This window comes from Lucilia cuprina, chromosome 6, assembly GCF_022045245.1.
Source record: "Lucilia cuprina isolate Lc7/37 chromosome 6, ASM2204524v1, whole genome shotgun sequence".
Classification (NCBI taxonomy): Eukaryota; Metazoa; Arthropoda; class Insecta; order Diptera; family Calliphoridae; genus Lucilia; species Lucilia cuprina.
In genome coordinates, this window is record NC_060954.1 from 26,595,206 (window position 1) to 26,613,447 (window position 18,242).

Genomic DNA, 18,242 nt, shown 5'->3' on the forward strand with positions numbered 1-18,242 from the left:
ACCTCAGCAGAATATTCATGCCATATCTCGCGTGATAGATAACAGAGAACGACAAAAGTAGTAATCGTAATCAGAGATACAAGCCGATGCAAAATGATCGGCGGCGACGGCTTATTATAGAAAATATAGGCGGCGGCTAAATTGTCGGCTCAATTTAACCTTTTCTTTGACCTTATAAGCGTTTATTATATTGAAAAATCACTGTATAATAGTCTTTTATATAGAAACCTGTCTCTATATAAATTTATTACATGTATGATTCTAATCTTTATCAGCGGCTACGTTTAAGCCGGCTTAGCTTTTGAGCCGCGGCTTGAAAAATATTACCGGCGGCCAGCCGCCTCCGATTTGAGCCGATTCGGCTTGTATCTCTGATCGTAATGTATTGCAACCAAACAAGTATGAGTATGTATCGTGAAACACAAAGCACACAATCATATTCAGCATACTCATACCAACTTCAACACAAATAAATATACGTATGGTCAGCATTTGGTTGTGTCGTATATCCATACATTTTTCTTTCATATCCCAGCAGTTCGACAAAGAGTCAATGCATACGAAAAAGACAGTAATTTCCACTAATAGTTAACCACCTGGATGATTGTAATTCGTATATTTTGGGTCATTCATCACGAATGTACTCTTTGTAATCGAGAATGAAGACAGTCGTCACTTTAGTGTCCTCTTTTGTAAGCGGGAGCGGAGACAGTCGTCTCTTTACTGTCCTCAAGTAACCTAGAGATTATACTTTTAAAAGTAGTTTTTTGTTGTACTGCCGAAAGTAGTCATTTTACCCATCTTTTGGAGAAATGATTATTACTTTCTACTAATATGTCACCATCTGGTTGACTCAATTTTATATCTTTCGGGTTAATAGTCACATTATTGTCCCATAGTATTCTAGAGAGTAGACACTTGAAATTTTTTAATTTTAGTTCCATTAATATCTTACCACCTGGCTGACTCCAATTCGTATGTTTTTGGACTTTCGTCACAAATAAACTCTTTGTAAACGAGAATGAAGACAGTCGTCACTTTAGTGTCCCCTTTGTAAGCTAGAGCGGAGGCAATCGTCACTTAACTGTCTTTTTGTAGGGTGTAGAGTGACGTTTGACTTCCTCGTAGCACAAGCCCATGTTAAAATGGTTGGTCACCTAGGTAGTCAGGTGGCTAGGGGCCACTATAAGTGGTAGGTTAAGTGGTCAGTTTGGGACTGTCCCGTCGAACTGCTGGGATACAACAGGTTGAAGTAAGCATGTAGTTGTTTTGTTTAATTACCATACTTATATCTTTGCAAAATCATCATATATATAAATACGCAAAGCTAAAACGATTGGGAACATTTTCCGGCTCTATTACTTGATCGATTTTCTTGATTCTTTTTTTGTTTAATACAGATTGGCGAGCCTCACTGCAGAATCTATATATGATTAAAATCGGTTCAGTATTATCGGAAATATAAGCGTTTAAAGTTTCTACCAATACACAATCACACAAACATGTGCTTGAATTAAAAAATAGAAAACAAAATAAGAATGAAAAACAAAACAATGCTTTTTTCATTTTAGAAAAAAAGAGAGAAGAGTGTGAAAACAGGATACTTCTCTGTTGATGTTTTCTTTTACTATTTGGCAGTGATATATTTGTTGTTGTTTTTAATACGATTTTTATTATATTTTGAAAATAAGATTTTATTGTTTTTGCTAAATTGTGAATGTAATAATGATGTATTATGATGTGTGATACAAAAGGATGTTGGTGTTTGGCCTGGGAAAATGTTACATAAATGTTAGTTTTTATGGATTTTAATGATGGCCAAAAACAAAGCCTGTTACAACATAAGTAGGAAAGATTGGTTGGTCATGTCGGTACATAATTCACCGTAATAAATGAATCAGTATATCGCTAATATGCATGTTTAGCACTGTGAGGATTTGAAGGGAAGACTCTTTTGTGTTATTCTAACCAATTAGGAAAAAGACGGTTTAAGAAATATTAGTGTAAAGTGAAAACTGTAGTTTGTATGGTTGTACGAAAGTGGTCAAATTCAAATCATGTTTTCTGGGTTAATGGCTACCCATTTAGTTTATTATTTACTCTTAAAGATCTTTGCTTAAAGGCCTATAGTAGTACAACTTCATAGAATATCTATTAAAATACATTAAAATTAATTTTTTTTTAAGATTTTATACAACATAAACCTGAAGGATGGACTTTTTATACTAAAGACAGAAAAATAAATTAAAACAAGTATGAATTTATAATCGGACATTGCCGACCATATGATACCCTACACCAGTCAGTATGTTGAAATGTTAAATTTTTTTTAAATAAAGCATTTAATTTGTTTTATTGCGGAATATTTATACTTATTGTTGACAAAAAAAGAGATTTTCTACAAGAGGGCTCATAGGGGAGAAGGGGTAAATATGGGGCTATCCTTATAATTTTTGGTAGATGAATTTACGTCTACTTCAAAGCCATTTATGTAGATTTTAATCGTTTTATAAGTAATTATAAGTTAATTTTGACCTTCAAGTCATTTTCTGAAGGGGAGTCTGTATGGGGACGAGGGTCAAATGAGGACCGATCACAATAAAAACAAGTATGAATATATAGTCGGGCGTAGCCGATTATATAATACCCTACACCTGTCAGTATGTATATTAAAAATGGGGATTATTTAAAAAATAAAACATTTGGTTTGTTTTTTTTAACTTTATTTCGGAGTATTTTTACTCCGAAATGTTGGTAGGGGGAGTTAAGTCTTCTTCAATAATATTTATGTAGAATTTAAAAGTGTTAATAGTGTTTGTAAGTGAATTTTGACCTTTAAGTAATTTTCTGAAGGGGAGTTTGTATGGGGGATAGGATCAAATGAAGCCCGATCATTACAAAAATCGGTAGTGTCATTTAAAGTTCTATAAAACTAAGTTTTGTCGACTTTTGTTAACATAATAGATCATTTAAATTAATTATAAGCCAAAAGGCCTTATTTGGGGGGTACGGTTGTATGGGGGCTAGTTGAAATAATGGACCGATTTTCAATAGGCTTCGTCCCTGGGCCAAAAGCAGCGTGTGTGCGAAATTTCATCTAATTATCTTCAAAATTGCGGCCTGTACCTTGCGCACAAGGTTTACATGGACAGCCAGCCGCCCAGACGGACGGACGGACATAGCTTAATCGACTCAGAAAATGATTTTAAGCCGATTGGTATACTTTAAGGTGGGTATTGGACGAATATTTTTCTATGTTACAAACATCAGCACAAACCCAATATACCCTCCCCACTAAAGTGGTGTAGGGTATAATTAGTATTGTCATTTATTGTTCTATAAAACTAATTTTTGCTGATTTTTGTTGGCATTATAAAACATTTAAAGTAATTATGCGCCTAAAGGCCCGATTCGGTGGTACGGTTGTATGGGGCTAGGAGAAATAATGGACCGATTTCAACCATTTTCAATAGCGTCGTCCTTGAACCAAAAAAAGAGTATGTGACAAATTTCATCAAATTATCTTGAACATTGCGACCTGTAGCGTGCGCACAAGGTTTAAGGTGGGTCTAGGACCAATATTTTTGGGTGTTACAAACTTCAGCACAAACGCATAATACCCTCCCCACTATAGTGGTGTAGAGTATAAAAACACAATTATTTAAAACATCCGATTTTAAAATTAAAAGTGGTTTTATTCCAAAAAATTCCTCTTTCGATCGGGATGGAATCCTGTTATAGTTCTTATAGCAATAATTTCAAAATTTAATGACTTCAGAAGTAATGAATTTGGAATCAAATAAAAAAAGATAAATAACCTATGTTAAAATCATTACTTCTGTAGGCTACAAATGAATAGTGCTGAAAGGTTACGGCAAACTGTTCATGAAGGGGCATGGATTATTGCTGGAGGAATTGGCAAATTGTTAAACATGGGAGGCGTTTAAAAAAACTTTAATGAGAATGAGCAAAAATCAAAAGATGAAGAACTCAAACAGTATTAAAGAAAATAGTTTACTAATTTTACCGTCAGGAATGAATATTTTTGTAGAGAACTATAAATCGAAAGACTCGTTTTTTCGTTTGGGTATTTTGTTGAAATGTTTGAATAAAAGGAATTCCCAACATATTCTTTGCTTTTATTAATTTGAGATCATACATACCAGCTAGCTATGCTTTTGAATAGCGAATAAGCCCATAAATGTTTTATACGCGTATTGAATATACGTAATTATATTTCATTGTGAAGATACTCAAAATGAAACTTGTGTGGACATACATTGTATTCAAAATTTATGAGTATATATTTGCATTACTTGTTTCATACATACTCATTGTCAATCTCTGATAAGGAATCGAGATTTTGGGCAACAATGCTGTAAAGGCTTAGATGATGGTTTAAAGGGAGTTGCGTGCATATTCTTTGATTTTTCGCTTTTGAAGCTTTTGAACTGGTAGATATTCAAATTCTGCTACAGAAATTATCACTATATGGAGTTAAGGGAAAGGAACTATTACTATTTTAAAGTTATTTTTTTAAAAGAAAGCAATATGTTCAAATCAATAATTCCAAAAGTTTTATAGGGTCAGTGGAGTTTGGAATGCCACAGGGAAGTGGACTAGGCCCATTACTTTTTTCCAATATATTTAAATGATCTAAACAACCTTGATTTAACTGGTAAACTTTTCATGTTTGCTGATGATGTAAGCTTATTTTATTATTTAGTATTAAAAACTCACAATGAGAAAGATTCAGCATTAGTATTTGAATTCGCGCGTTTAAATCGACTTGTTATATATCCAGATAAAACAAAGTTAATTCGTTTTAGGTCTAATTCATCAAGTATGAAATGAAATTCAATCTATCAAATATCTTGAAATCACATTACAAAGTAACCTTTTGTAGGATTTACATGTAACTGAACTTAAGCGGAAAATTGCTCCAGGAATTTTATATAAACTAAAAAATAAATTAAATGAGAAAACTAAATTGTTGATATTTCATGCTTTAATACGATCGCTACGATTGCTTACAACAAAAATAACACTATTCTTAAATCTTTACAATGTATGTAAAATAAGGCACTAAAAATAATTAATAATCTGCCTAGATTATATCAAACAGTTTCCTTATATAAAGATATATGGTTTACCAATACCAATGGCTTGGCTTTTGATATAAGTTTTTAAAAGTTTACGCAGACTTGGTCACCGAACTTTAACCGTATTCAAATTCAAGAAATGCATTGAATCTAAAGTACCCAATATGTATACTTCAAAGAACTAAGCAGCGTATTGATTACAGTGGTAGTAAGAAATAAAACAGTTTACCTTCTGAATTAAAATCAATTAACACAATATCTGCCTGTTAAAAGAGTATTTAAATAATAATATTGAAATGCTTCTATAGTAAACAATGCTAAATAATTATTTTAAATGATCCGTAAACCAATATTTGTAATTAAAACTATAACTATTTGTTTTGCAAATCTTTGCTAGATATTAGATTTTGTTATATTAGATTTTATGTACATTGTACATTAAGTAAAATAATTATGCCAACACGACTCAAAAATGTCTATTAGGCGCTAAGCCCATATTAGGTAAGCTTTATAATAAATTGTTTGTGCCAAAGTATAACAAGTAGTCCGACTCTTTGACAGCAGTACCTATCTCTAAAAATGTGTTAGTAGTTTGTACCATGATACAACCATAGAAAGGTAGAATCAGTAGGGAAAATTGTCAATTCTCTGCCCCTGTTAAGTCAAAAGAAAAGAACTAAAAAGAGAAAAACTTTAAAATCTTCAAATAAAAAAGCACGAAAATATCATAAAATGACGCTTGAACGACACGCACAAACTTCTGTATCCTGTTCTTGATTTTTATTGGTTTTGCAATCTTTTTATTCAAATTATTAAATTTTTTCAATTATTTTTATTTGAAGTTTTCTTTATATTTTTTCTGTTTTGTAACAATTCAAGGCATGTAAAATTGAGAACGTAATTTTCTACCTTATTATTGTTATACCCTACACCACTTTAGTGGGGAGGGTATATTGTGTTTGTGCTGATGTTTGTAACGCACAATAATATTAGTCCTATACCCACCTTAAAGTATATCAATCGACGCAGAATCATTTATCATGTTAACCTTGTAATCAAAATATAGACAGCAATTTTGAAGATAATTGAATGAAATTTGGTACATGATCTTCTATTGAACCCGATTGAAAATGGTTAAGATCCATAGCCCCCATACAACTGTACCCACGAATAGGGCTTGTAAACATTGTAATCAAACTAGAGGTCGCAATTTTGGAGATAATTCAATAAAATTTGATTTATAGACGAAGCCTATTGAAAATGATTAACATCGATCCATTATTTCACCTAGCCCCCATACAACTGAACCCCCGAATAGAGCTTGTAAACCTTGTATTTAAACTACAGGTCGCAATTTTGGAGATAATTCAATGAAATTTGACACATGATATTTTATGGTACTGTAGACGAAGCTTATTGAAAATAGTTAACATAGGTCCATTATTACACCTAGGCCCCATAGAACTGAACCCGCCAAATAGGGCTTTTAAGTTTATAATTATGTTTAATATACTCGTATCTCGACAAAAACCTGCAAAACCAAGTTCTATACTAGCCTTGATGACCCTGATGAACTTTATAATTATAGGGCCTCATTTGACACTAGCCCCTCTAAAAAGCCCCCATCAAAATTTTCCTTAAAAATCCAGTTTTATTAAACAATAAATGGCTTTAGTATATCTGAAGCAAGGTACAATTCAACTTAAATGCTTTATTATGAAAACTAAATCATATTTTATTCGAATACAGGTGTAGGGTATTATATGGTGGGCCTCGCCCTACTATAACTTCTTACTTGTTTTATTATGGGTTTGTACAATAAATTAATAAAAATCCCGGAAAGTAGGGTTAGCACATTAGTAAACAGTTATTTGCTGGCAAACAAATAACCGGATAGGTAAATATTTTGTTGAGTAAAATTTATGGGAAAATTATCTCTATATTTTTTTACTTTTCCACAAAATGTGTAAAATTATTTTGAAACCAATTAATTTTTTTTTTTTAATTGTAAAATTTTAGCACTCTTAGATCAGACTTTTGGAAACTTATTCAGTATTTTCGTATATTAATTGCGTTTCCCTTTAATAACCGATAAAATTGACATTTCTGATGGAGAAAATTGCGTTTTACCGTAATGTAAATTTTCTTTTTTAAATTGTTTTAAAAGCTCCATGTCATGTATGCTTTTGTAAATTTATAATAAATTCGTTAGTTCGTTAATATTTCAGCTGGCTGCCCTCAGGGATCTTATTTGTCAGCAATATTATATAATATATACACAGATAGCAGATGTTCCAGTATTTTCAAATTGCGTTATGTCAATATTCGCCTATGATACATCAATTCTTTGCTCGGACACACATGTATACAGTTAAGATTATCTCCAACCTTCAAATTGCTCTTAATGAGTTAAAGGTTTACTTCGAAAAATGGAAAATTTTGATTAATCCACAAAAAACTTAAACAATATATTTTACCAAGAAGCGTAAAGCCTGTTTTATTCCATTATCCATTGCGTTATATGAATATTCACATCCCATGGGAAAGTAATATCAAATATCTAGGTGTTATACTTGATGCCGAAGTAAATTTTTACTGTCACATACCTTATATTAATAATAACATTAACAAATAACATTAACAAATTCTCCGAGGTCGAAGGATATGGTCATAGTGACAACATCCCTCAAAGAATTTTTATATGTAGCTATTACTTTTTCAAAAAATCTGATTACATCCCTCCAAGAACTCATATATGAAAAAAAAATTTTAAAAATAGTGGTCACTGTAAGAACTCAGAACTTTTAAGAGTATAATTGACTGCCTGTATTCTTCCCTGGGTTGTGTACTCCGAGATGCGAGAATACACTGATCACATCTCTCATAATCTAATAATTTTACACTTATTTTTAAAAACTTCATAAATTGTGTATTTGATAAAACTTCTGCATATTTGGATGACTTGTTTTTATTTATATTTGCCATATAACTTAATGAGTTTCTTAAAATGTTTTTATCTGCAATTTAAAATTATGATTTTAAGGATATATGTGCATTATTTTTACAATTATGTGTAAAAATCTGTATAAATATGTGAAAATACGCTTATTTCAAGTATTAAATACTTGAAATTAGGTGTCAAGTGACTACTTTGGTGAATCTAGTGCCACACAGAAGCTGGGAAATTTATCTCTGTCTAACGAAGAGCTTGCTGACAGTCAGACTATTAAGATTACATCCCCTGATAAAGAGGCCAAGACGATCCAAAGGGGACATTTGGGAGAAGACCGTCCACAGGTCGTTCGGCAAGTGGCCGTGGAGAAGTTAAGTGCCCATCCACGAAATATTAATGATACTGGTCGAACGAAGGAGGAGAAGACTAGGAAGGGTACTTTGAAGTTTCTCGCCTTTTTGTCTAAGATGGCAAAGGCAGATTCCTCAAAGTTCTCATCAAGGGAGAGGCTCCTGCTCAGAAGGCACCGACAAAGCGTCGCTAAATTGAAAAGAATTTACGGCCCCGTTTGTGACGTTCCAGGATGGTCCACTCCCTGGAGACAACAGGTCGATGCTGCCACCAACCCGGCTAAAACTTAAAAGATTTAGCCGGGTTGGAGTGAGCTGCAGATGTCTAAGATCTACCACCCAAAAAACCTTTCAAGGATGACGCGACACCAGGAAAGGTATATTTTGTGTATGAAAACTGTCAATTAAACCTTAAGATAAAAAATAACCAGACATAGTAATAATGGAGGTTAACATAATAAATATCCCATTAAAGTTTCGTAGATGTTTTGATTATTACATAATAAAAATTTTAACTTTACAAATTTATTAAATAAGTATTTAAATATATTACTGGTATAGGGTATTTAAGATTCGGAAAAGCCGAACTCTAACTTGTGTTAATAAAAAACTCACTGTAGTCATCAACATTAATCAATGGTTTAATAACTATCGGATATAAAGTAAGACCAGTTATTCCAACAAGCGCAGTTATAAAACATATGAATCGAAATCCTTTGAGAGTAGCCATGGACCTATTACATATAACTTTATTAATTTAGATACAATATAAATAGATTTCAATCACTACGTGAAACAATATAGCCTTAAAAAATTAACATAAGTGATTGATTTTAGGAATTTAAGAATACTCAATGAATAAAAATGGGAGTTCATGAAAATATCCCCTACATGATCTATAAACCTATATCCGTTTTAAATTTTGTTTATCCATGAGTTTGCATAAAAAAGTTTTTGTAATAAATATAGGTTACCCAGGTTTTAGAAATATATCAACAAATGTTTTAAATATATTCACACGGCATATTAATAATTATTAACATATTTATTTATCCACTCAAGGCGAATTCATAACAAAGTGGTGGCAGTTCCGCAACAACAATATTTTACATGTATTTTGTTTTTTCAATTGGTTTACGTAGATGTCAAAAAACATAAGTACGGCGAATTCATCTGATAAAAAATTTTTGTAAAATGTTTATATTATATTAAAAAATAAAGATATTAAATTTGTGAGGAAAATATATTCTGTATTGAATGTTTGTTTCAAACGAAAAACTCCATTCCGGCAGCATAATTTGCAAAATATAAGTGAGTGCCTGAAGTTAAATAAAACTTAATTTTTTAAGAAAATAGTACATATTCATGAAAATATTATATTACGAATGAATGAATATTTGTTAAGAATGGATAATTCTACTCCGGCGGAGTAATTTTCAATATTTGGCCATAATGTAGCAGCCGCCGGACGGGTAAATACTTCATATGGGTTTTGTTATATAAAGCGTTCCGGAACAGACTTTTTAGTTAATCTCTTTATCTACATAGTGTATATAAACAACATTGTTGAATTTTTAACATTTAATAGATTTAAAATATAAGCCATAACGTAGAAGTCAGCTGCCGCCAGCCGGGTAATTAATATTAATTTTTAATATTAAGTGTTCCGGAAGAGATATATTTTAGTTATTCACGTTATCTACCCAATTATAATATGAAATATAAAACAATATTGTGTAATATGTTAACATATTATAGAAAAAAATATTTTTCCTTAATAACATATTTGTATACATACCAATTATGTCATTATTTAAATAAAATGATTTTTGTTTACGAGATGCTTGGTATATTCAGATTTTATACATAATTAATTCAAAATATTAACGAAGTTTTTCTCCGCTTAACGGGCATTTTTAAATGTAGAAATGTAAACAATAACAAACTTTGACAGTTACGTAAACCAGACAATTAAGAAAAAAATTAGCTGATTGAATAATACCACCTTATATGAATTCGCCTTGAATTATATTTTTATATGTAATTTGATAAATAAAAAATTTGAATATGATTGTAATTTAGTTTGATGCAGGGTACACTAAACAGGTATATGCATCACTACAACAATACAAAAACAACATGTATTTTGTTTTTGTAATTGTATGAACTCAATGTCAAAATAAATTAAAATATTTTTTGATGTTTGTCTATTAAAAAAATTCTTAATTTTATTTCAAAAAACATGCAGTGATTTTAAATGGAATTTTAAGGGATATGCATGTTTATATACTTATATTAAGGTGGAAGCTATTGATAAATGTTACAGAGGAATTGGCAGAGGACCTGACAAAAGCAAGGTTTTGGAATAACCTGATTTGTGCCACGAAATTTGTATCTTTAGCTACAAAAGTTTGGCAAACGAAAGTGGGCGAAAACGGGCGCAATACTAAAGATTGTTGATATCTGGAATGACCTGATTTGTGCCATTAAAGTTCTATTCTAAACGGACGAAGTTTGGCTAAAGACAGCGGACCTCAGAAAGGGCGCAATGCGGAAGATGGTGAAATGTATTTTTTGTGCAAACAATATTATTTTTTTACAAACTAAACATTTTAAACTTTTTTATTATTAAAATTTTATTTTGTTTCAAATAAACAAAAACATATTTTGACAGAGAAGGTATGCAAATAAGAAAACAAAAAAATTCATTCCCCGACAGCCGGTTCTACGTACCGGAATGACCCGAAATTTTTCGGCAACAACTACACATTTTTACCAACGGAGCAACATCTTCCGGCATTGCTGCTCCGTATCCTATTGGTCCGTGCCGGAATCGAATTAAATCCCGGACCATGGTTCTGTACAGTTTGCCAGAACCGGTTGCACCATATGTCCACCCAATTAAGGTGCAACACTTGTTTGGGCTGGTGTCACCTCAGAAACTGCTCTGGACTAAATCATCATCGGGAGTGGTCGGAGACTTTTGTCGCCCCATGCTGCCAACAACAGCGACGAAATTCATTGGCAGCATCGACATCGTCATCGTCGTCATCTTACGCCACACCTCCACCCTCCCCACCGCAATCACAACAACCGCAGCAAAGACAACATCTTTAGCAGCAAAAACAACCCTCGCCGCTGACTCCATCGATTGCGGTCCAGAGACCTGGGGTGATATCCATATTGCAGTTTAACTGCAATGGCCTCCAGAGTAAATTACCCGAGATAACCAGATTTATGCAGCAAAACAACATCGTGGTCGCTGCGGTCCAGGAGACAAAACTGACGAGTAATTCCAGTCTGCACAGTTGTAACGGTTACAACGTTCTCCGAAAAGACCGCACCAGAAGCAACGGTGAGGGCATTGCATTTATAATTCATAACACAGTGCAGTATAGAGCTCTTTCCCTTGATCTCAACGCTAGGGACCCGACCTAGAGCTCTATAATGTCTACATTCCGCCAGTAGCCAGTTGTCCATCAGGCTACCGTCCTGACATTAGGACATTATTAGACGGCGATATGCGTCTAGTCCTTGGGGACTTTAACGCGCATCATCAGCTCTGGCACTCTAGTCTAGGGGAAGACCAGAGAGGCGGAACAAATTGATGAATCCACCTTCTGCACAATAAATGATGATGCCCCCACACGGATTATGGGTAACTGCGCCAGCTCTCCAGACATCACAATAGCGAGCTCTGGTCTGATAAACTACGCAACGTGGAGAGCAGTAGTTTCTCTAGCCTCAGACCACTTACCCATAATCATTTGTCTGGATCGACCCAATGACCTTATCGTCTCTGAACGCCGTCTCTACATAAACCAAAAGAAAGCAGACTGGCCCGGCTTCAGAGAATTCACTGATCGCATCTTCAATTATCTTCCAGCTCCTAGCAACGTACACCAAGCAGAGAGCAAGTTCCGCGAAACCATCATCGCAGCAGTAGCCTGCTTTATTCCTGCTGGTCGACTATCCTTAGTGCGACCGCACTTCCCAGCAGAGGCAGCGAGACTAGCAGATGAGCGCGATGACCTCCGAAATATCAGCAGGTTGGTAAATGAGGACAAGCGGAATAAATGATTAGCTCATTTGAACAACTGCAACTTGAGCTCAGGTGTTAGTAAGTTGTGGTCTACGGTTCGGTATCTCTCCAACCCGAAGAAGAAGGATGACAGGGTCGCGATTAAGTTTGCAGATACCACTATTTCCGACCCTGAACGGTGCTCGCGTGCATTTTGCCGACTTTTTATTGAGCACCCAGAGAGAGATAAGGCGAAACGAAGTGTTGTTCGCAAACTTCACAACCTTCCAGTCTCGAACATTCCACAACCTTTCACCCCGTCTGAAGTGGCAGTGGCCATCAACGCAGCCAAACCATCTAAGGCGATTGGCCCCGACGGCATATCCATGCTGATGCTGAAACACCTTGGCGAACGGGGAGTCGAGTACTTGACAATGGTTTTTAACCTGTCAATGAGCAGCCTAATAATACCCGATGCCTGGAAAAAGGGTAGAGTCATCCCGATACTGAAACCAGGGAAGAACGCGACAGAGGGTCAATCCTACAGGCCGATTTCCTCCTGTCACCAGTCGCGAAGACTCTTGAGGCGCTCCTCCTCCCCCTGCTGTCCTGCCATCTTACAGCAGCTCGCCACCAGCATGGATTCCGTAAGATGCACAGCACCACCTCAGCATTAACCGCCATAACCACTCAGATCTCACAAGGCTTAAACCAGCAGAGGCCTTGTGAAAGGACAATCCTAGTGGCGCTAGATTTATCGAAAGCCTTCGATACAGTCAGCCATGCCACACTCTTCCAGGACATCCTGCAGTCCACCATGCCCAACAACTTGAAGAGATGGATTGTAAATTATCTGAGTGGTCGTCAGTCGTTCGTTGAGTTTAGAGACAAACGTTCCAAAACCCGCAGAGTTAAACAGGGAGTACAACAGGGCGGTGTCTTATCCCCCCTATTGTTTAATTTCTACCTCTCTAAACTCCCCCACCTCCACAAGGTGTGGAAGTGATATCATATGCGGACGACTGTACCATTATGGCGACGGTCCCAAAAAGTTGATGAGCTATGCGATCGAGTGAATGGTTATCTCGGAGAAATACACAACTTCTTCACTGGACGTAACCTGAAACTATCACCAGCGAAATCTTCAGCTACACTTTTAACCACCTGGACGAAGGAGGTAAACTTGAACTTAGGCGTCGTAGTCGATGGAAACCAAATTCCGACTGTGAACCATCCAAAGATTTGACAGCCTGTTTACTTCCTCAGCTCATGCCACTGCAATTACGCACAAATTGCGAAGTAAAAACAAAGTCCTCAAAGCGCTAGCCGGCAGCACCTGGGGAATGGACAAAGAAACCTTGTTGGCTACCTATAAAACTATTGGCCGGTCAGTGGTCAATTATGCTGCTCCAGTGTGTGTCTCCATCGCTGAGTGATACCCAGTGGAGAAATATTCAAAGCTGCCAAAATGCCGCCCTAAGGACTGTAACGGGCTGCATGCAAATAACCTCAGAACACCATCTACATGAGGAAACGAAGGTTCTCCCAGTCAAGGAACATAATGTCATGCTGACTAAACAGTTCCTCCTGGGATGTCACCGGAGGAGTCATCCCAACTTTAACATCACACAGTTTGATGCTCCCCCGAGGCATGTCAGGAAGGACCTTCGTGTATACGAAGAGAGCATACGAAGTTATGTTCAGGATCCCTTAGATCGGACTTCGTATACAGCAACTTTGAACGACATTCATAGAGACGCCAATCATACCGCGGTTTCAGGTTACCGCGCATGAATGTCGTTCTTGGAGGTCGCCCACCGCCCATAGCAGAAATAGAGAAGAACCTGCCGCGGAAAACAAGAGTTGCTCTGGCACAACTGAGATCGGGATGGAGCAACAGGCTCAACGCCTGCTGGTCCCGCATAGACCATGCCGTCCCCAATATATGCCCATCTTGTGGACAGGGTCCCCATGATACCCACCACATATTCAACTGTCCAGCCCACCCTACTTCACTTAGCCCAATGGATTTATGGACTAATTCCATTGAAGTAGCCCAGTTTCTTGGCTTGGACCTAAATACAGAACCCCCGGATTAAAATTGTATAGTTTAAGTGCTGTTACAACAACAACAAATGCAACGACGGTGATATATGTAATATTGTGAAATACACAAAAATTTTTTCCTTCCAATATTATAATTTTTCAATTTTAGAAATTTCATTTTGACAAAACCCCATACTCTAAACAAACAAAAAATATTGTGTTTGTTGCGGTTGTTGCCTAAACGCTATCACCTTACTTATTACATCATGGTCCGGCAGTTACAAACAGATTCAAATTTATAAACATTTTTTGTTTAACAAAAATTCGCTTTGATTTATTTGTCGGCTGTTTTTGACATTTTTCCCTGACAGCCAATTCGCCTTCAAGTGCAGGCACATTGTCAAACTACATATAAAAAAATATAACCAATTCGCTCGGTATTCTGAATTCGCCGATGACTCTACCTTATAAAATTAATATACCTTGGTTTATAAATTTACTTTGATATTAACATAGATAACGTGATTAACTAAAAAAATCTCTTTTGGAACACTTTATACAAAGAAACGCATTTTGAAATCTATTAAATATTAACAAATTAAACAATATTGTTTTACATATACACTATGTGGATAAAGTGATTAACTAAAAAAAGTCTGTTCCGGAACGCTTTATATAACAAAACCCATATGAGGTATATACCCGGCCGGTGGCTGCTACATTATGGCCAAATATTGAAAATTAATCCATTCGCAACAAAGACTCATTCATTCGTTATATATATTTTTTCATTAATATGTACTTTTTTATGTTTATTTTTCACAAAAATTAAGTTTTACTTAACAACATTTTACATGTATTTTGTTTTTGCATTTGGTTTACGTAGATGTCAAAAACCATAACTACGGCGAATTTTTTGATAAAAAAATTTTGTAAAATGTTTATGTTGTATTAAAAAATAAAGATATTAAATTTTGTGAGGAAAATATATACCGAATTGAATAATGTTTTTTTCAAACGAAAAATTCTATTCCGGCAACTTAATTTGCAAAATTTAAGCGAGTACCTGATGTTAAGTGAAACTTTATTCTTTTGTGAAAAGTAAACATAAAAAAGTACATATTCATGAATATATTATATTACGAATGAATGATTATTTGTTGCGAATGGATAATTCTAATCCGGCGGAGTAATTTTCAATATTTGGCCATAATGTAGCAGCCGCCGGTCGAGAAAATACCTCATAAGGGTTTTGTTATAGAAAGCGTTCCGGAACAGAATTTTTTAGTTAATCTTTTTATCTACATAATGTATATATAAAACAATATTGTTTAATTTGTTAACATTTAATAGATTTCAAAATTAAGCCATAATGTAGAAGTCAGCTGCCGCCAGCCGGGAAAAGGTTTTGTTTAGTTAATCACATTATCTACACAATTTTAATATAAAATATAAAACAATATTGTGTTAAATGTTAACATTTATAGCAAAAATATTTTTCTTAAATAACATATTTGTATACATACCAATTATGCCATTATTTAAATAAAATGATATTTGTTTACGAAATGCTTGGTATTTTCAGATTTTTTTAAAAATAAATAATTCAAAATTTAACCACGTTTTTTTTAATATAAAAATGTAGACAATAACTTTGACAATTAGGAAAACCAGGCGAATTAAGAAAAAAATTATCTGCTGATTAAATAACACCACCTTGTATGAATTCGCCTAGGACTTCACCTTATAGTCTATTCGCCTTTGTAGTATCAAAGTAAATTAATAAAGTAGCATCACTTGAACAGTTGACTATTTTTTTAACTAGCTAAATGAAATTAGTTGTCAAAGTTTGTTATAAAAATTGTTAACATTGTTTATGTCGCCATATTTAAATTGTGTTTTGTTATTTGTTAAAATTTGTGATAAGTTGAAAAAGTGAATTAAAAGTGGTTTTAAAGTAGTTTAAGGGGTTTATTTTGTAAATCCCTTCCCCTCATTTCATTTTTTATATATATTGTTTTTGTATTTTCAAAAATTTTTATGAAAATATTTTTAACGCAAGGTGAAGTGTTTTACAAAATATGGAGGCAAAGGTGTTATAAATTATATAATAATATAATTAAATCTTTAACTTAAAAGTAATATTTTTTATTTATGTTTTGTTCAAATTGTTATTAAGGGAAATTTTGTTAAATTTTATTTTGATACATTCTTGAATTAATCTAAAAACTAAATACATGTGTTTGTTGTAGATGTTGTTGTACCACAAGTGATGTCGCTACTTTATTAATTTGCTTTGGGTAGTGTTATCAGTACAGCAGATCATTTTTTGTTCGCCGTGGTGTAAATAAATAATTAACTTTGTTAACATTTTGTAAGTGTCAAACATTAATTTTCTCTTTCTAAACGTCTAACAGGTTTATACAATTTTTTAAAAATAAACATCTTAAAATGTTTAATTTATTGATTAGTATAAATTCGTGAGAAGGGTTTGTCATTCCGTTTGTAATTTCTATAATATAATTTTCCGTCCCTATAAAGTATATATATTCTGGATCCTTATAGATAGCAGAGTCGATTAAGCCATGTCCGTCTGTTGAAATCAGATATCGGCGAGATCCGAATCTTCAATAATTCTATTAGACATGCTTTCGAGAAGATCGCTATTTAAAATCAGCAAAATCGGTCGGTAAATAACGGAGATAAGAGCAAAAATCCGAGACAACAAATTTCATAAAAAAATTGTTATATAAGCAACAACAACACTGTATATAGAAAAAGATGTACACGTGTGTGTGTAGATGTATTTGGTTTTATTCAGCTGTGTATTTTTTTGTATGTTTGGAATCCAAACATACAAAGTATACACAGCAAAAAAATATGATTTGCATTTTTTGTTAATATAAAATAATTTTCCCTTTTGTTTTGCAAATATATTTTTTAATGAATAGAAAAAAGTATTTAAATCGTTTTCAATTATATGAGAGTAGATTGTGAGTTATTGTACAATAATTTTATATGCGAATAATGTAAGTTTGAAATTTAAAACTAACACAAATTTTTTCCAAGTGCTTATTAAAACAATTTTTTTACGATAAACAAAAACAAAATCTACGTCTCGTCAATGTTTACCAGCAATGAATACGAAAGTGTTGTTGTTTTACTCTTGCTTGTATACTGTTAAGAACAACAACAACGTATTGCTAAGGTTAAGCGCATATAGATGTCTGCTGGTTTAGATGCCTTGTGTATTTTGTGTTTTATTTCGTTTAGCGTTGTTGTTCTTTTTGTTTAGCTTTTGATGTAATAATAATGTCGGGAAAAAATTTAAAATTTATAAAAGATTTTTAAAATACACTATGGTGAAGGGTATATAAGATTCGGCACAGCCGAATATAGCACTCTTACTTGTTTGTTTTAAATTTAACTTTTCATTAATTTTTATATTGTCTTCTTCTATTTAGCAAAACATGCATCGTTTTGATAACAAACTGTGATGTTTTCTGTTGTTTTGTATGGCAACGCTTCTAATTTTAATTTTTTTTAGATAAACTAATCTGATTATTAATTAGTATTTGATTGCCAAATCAATAGCCCGCTCTAAAAGTCTAAACATCAAACCAGTGTACACTAAACAGGTATATGCAATCGAACAGCTGATAATTTTTGTTGTTGTTGTTGTTGTTGTAACAGCTTAAACTATACAATTTTAATCCGGGGGTTCTGTATTTAGGTCCAAGCCAAGAAATTGGGCTACTTCAATGGGGTTA

At 33.8% G+C, this 18,242-nt stretch overlaps 1 protein-coding gene and 1 pseudogene across 2 annotated transcripts in view; one reads left to right on the forward strand and one right to left on the reverse strand.

Moving 5' to 3' along the window:
- The window catches only part of LOC111682211, an 82,455-nt gene extending 73,203 nt beyond the window's left edge, over positions 1–9,252 (reverse strand). Inside the window, exon 1 of one of the 2 annotated variants that reach the window (XR_002762651.2) lies at positions 8,959–9,252. Coding sequence is in view for 1 of the 2 variants with exons in the window: in XM_023444120.2 (XP_023299888.2) it covers positions 9,021–9,135 (115 nt within the window). In the remaining variant the exon portion in view is untranslated. The remainder of the gene's footprint in view (positions 1–8,958) is intronic. The other variant, XM_023444120.2, reaches the window with a different exon arrangement.
- Positions 9,253–11,604: 2,352 nt separating this feature from the next.
- The window catches only part of LOC124420596, a 9,483-nt pseudogene continuing 2,845 nt past the window's right edge, over positions 11,605–18,242 (forward strand).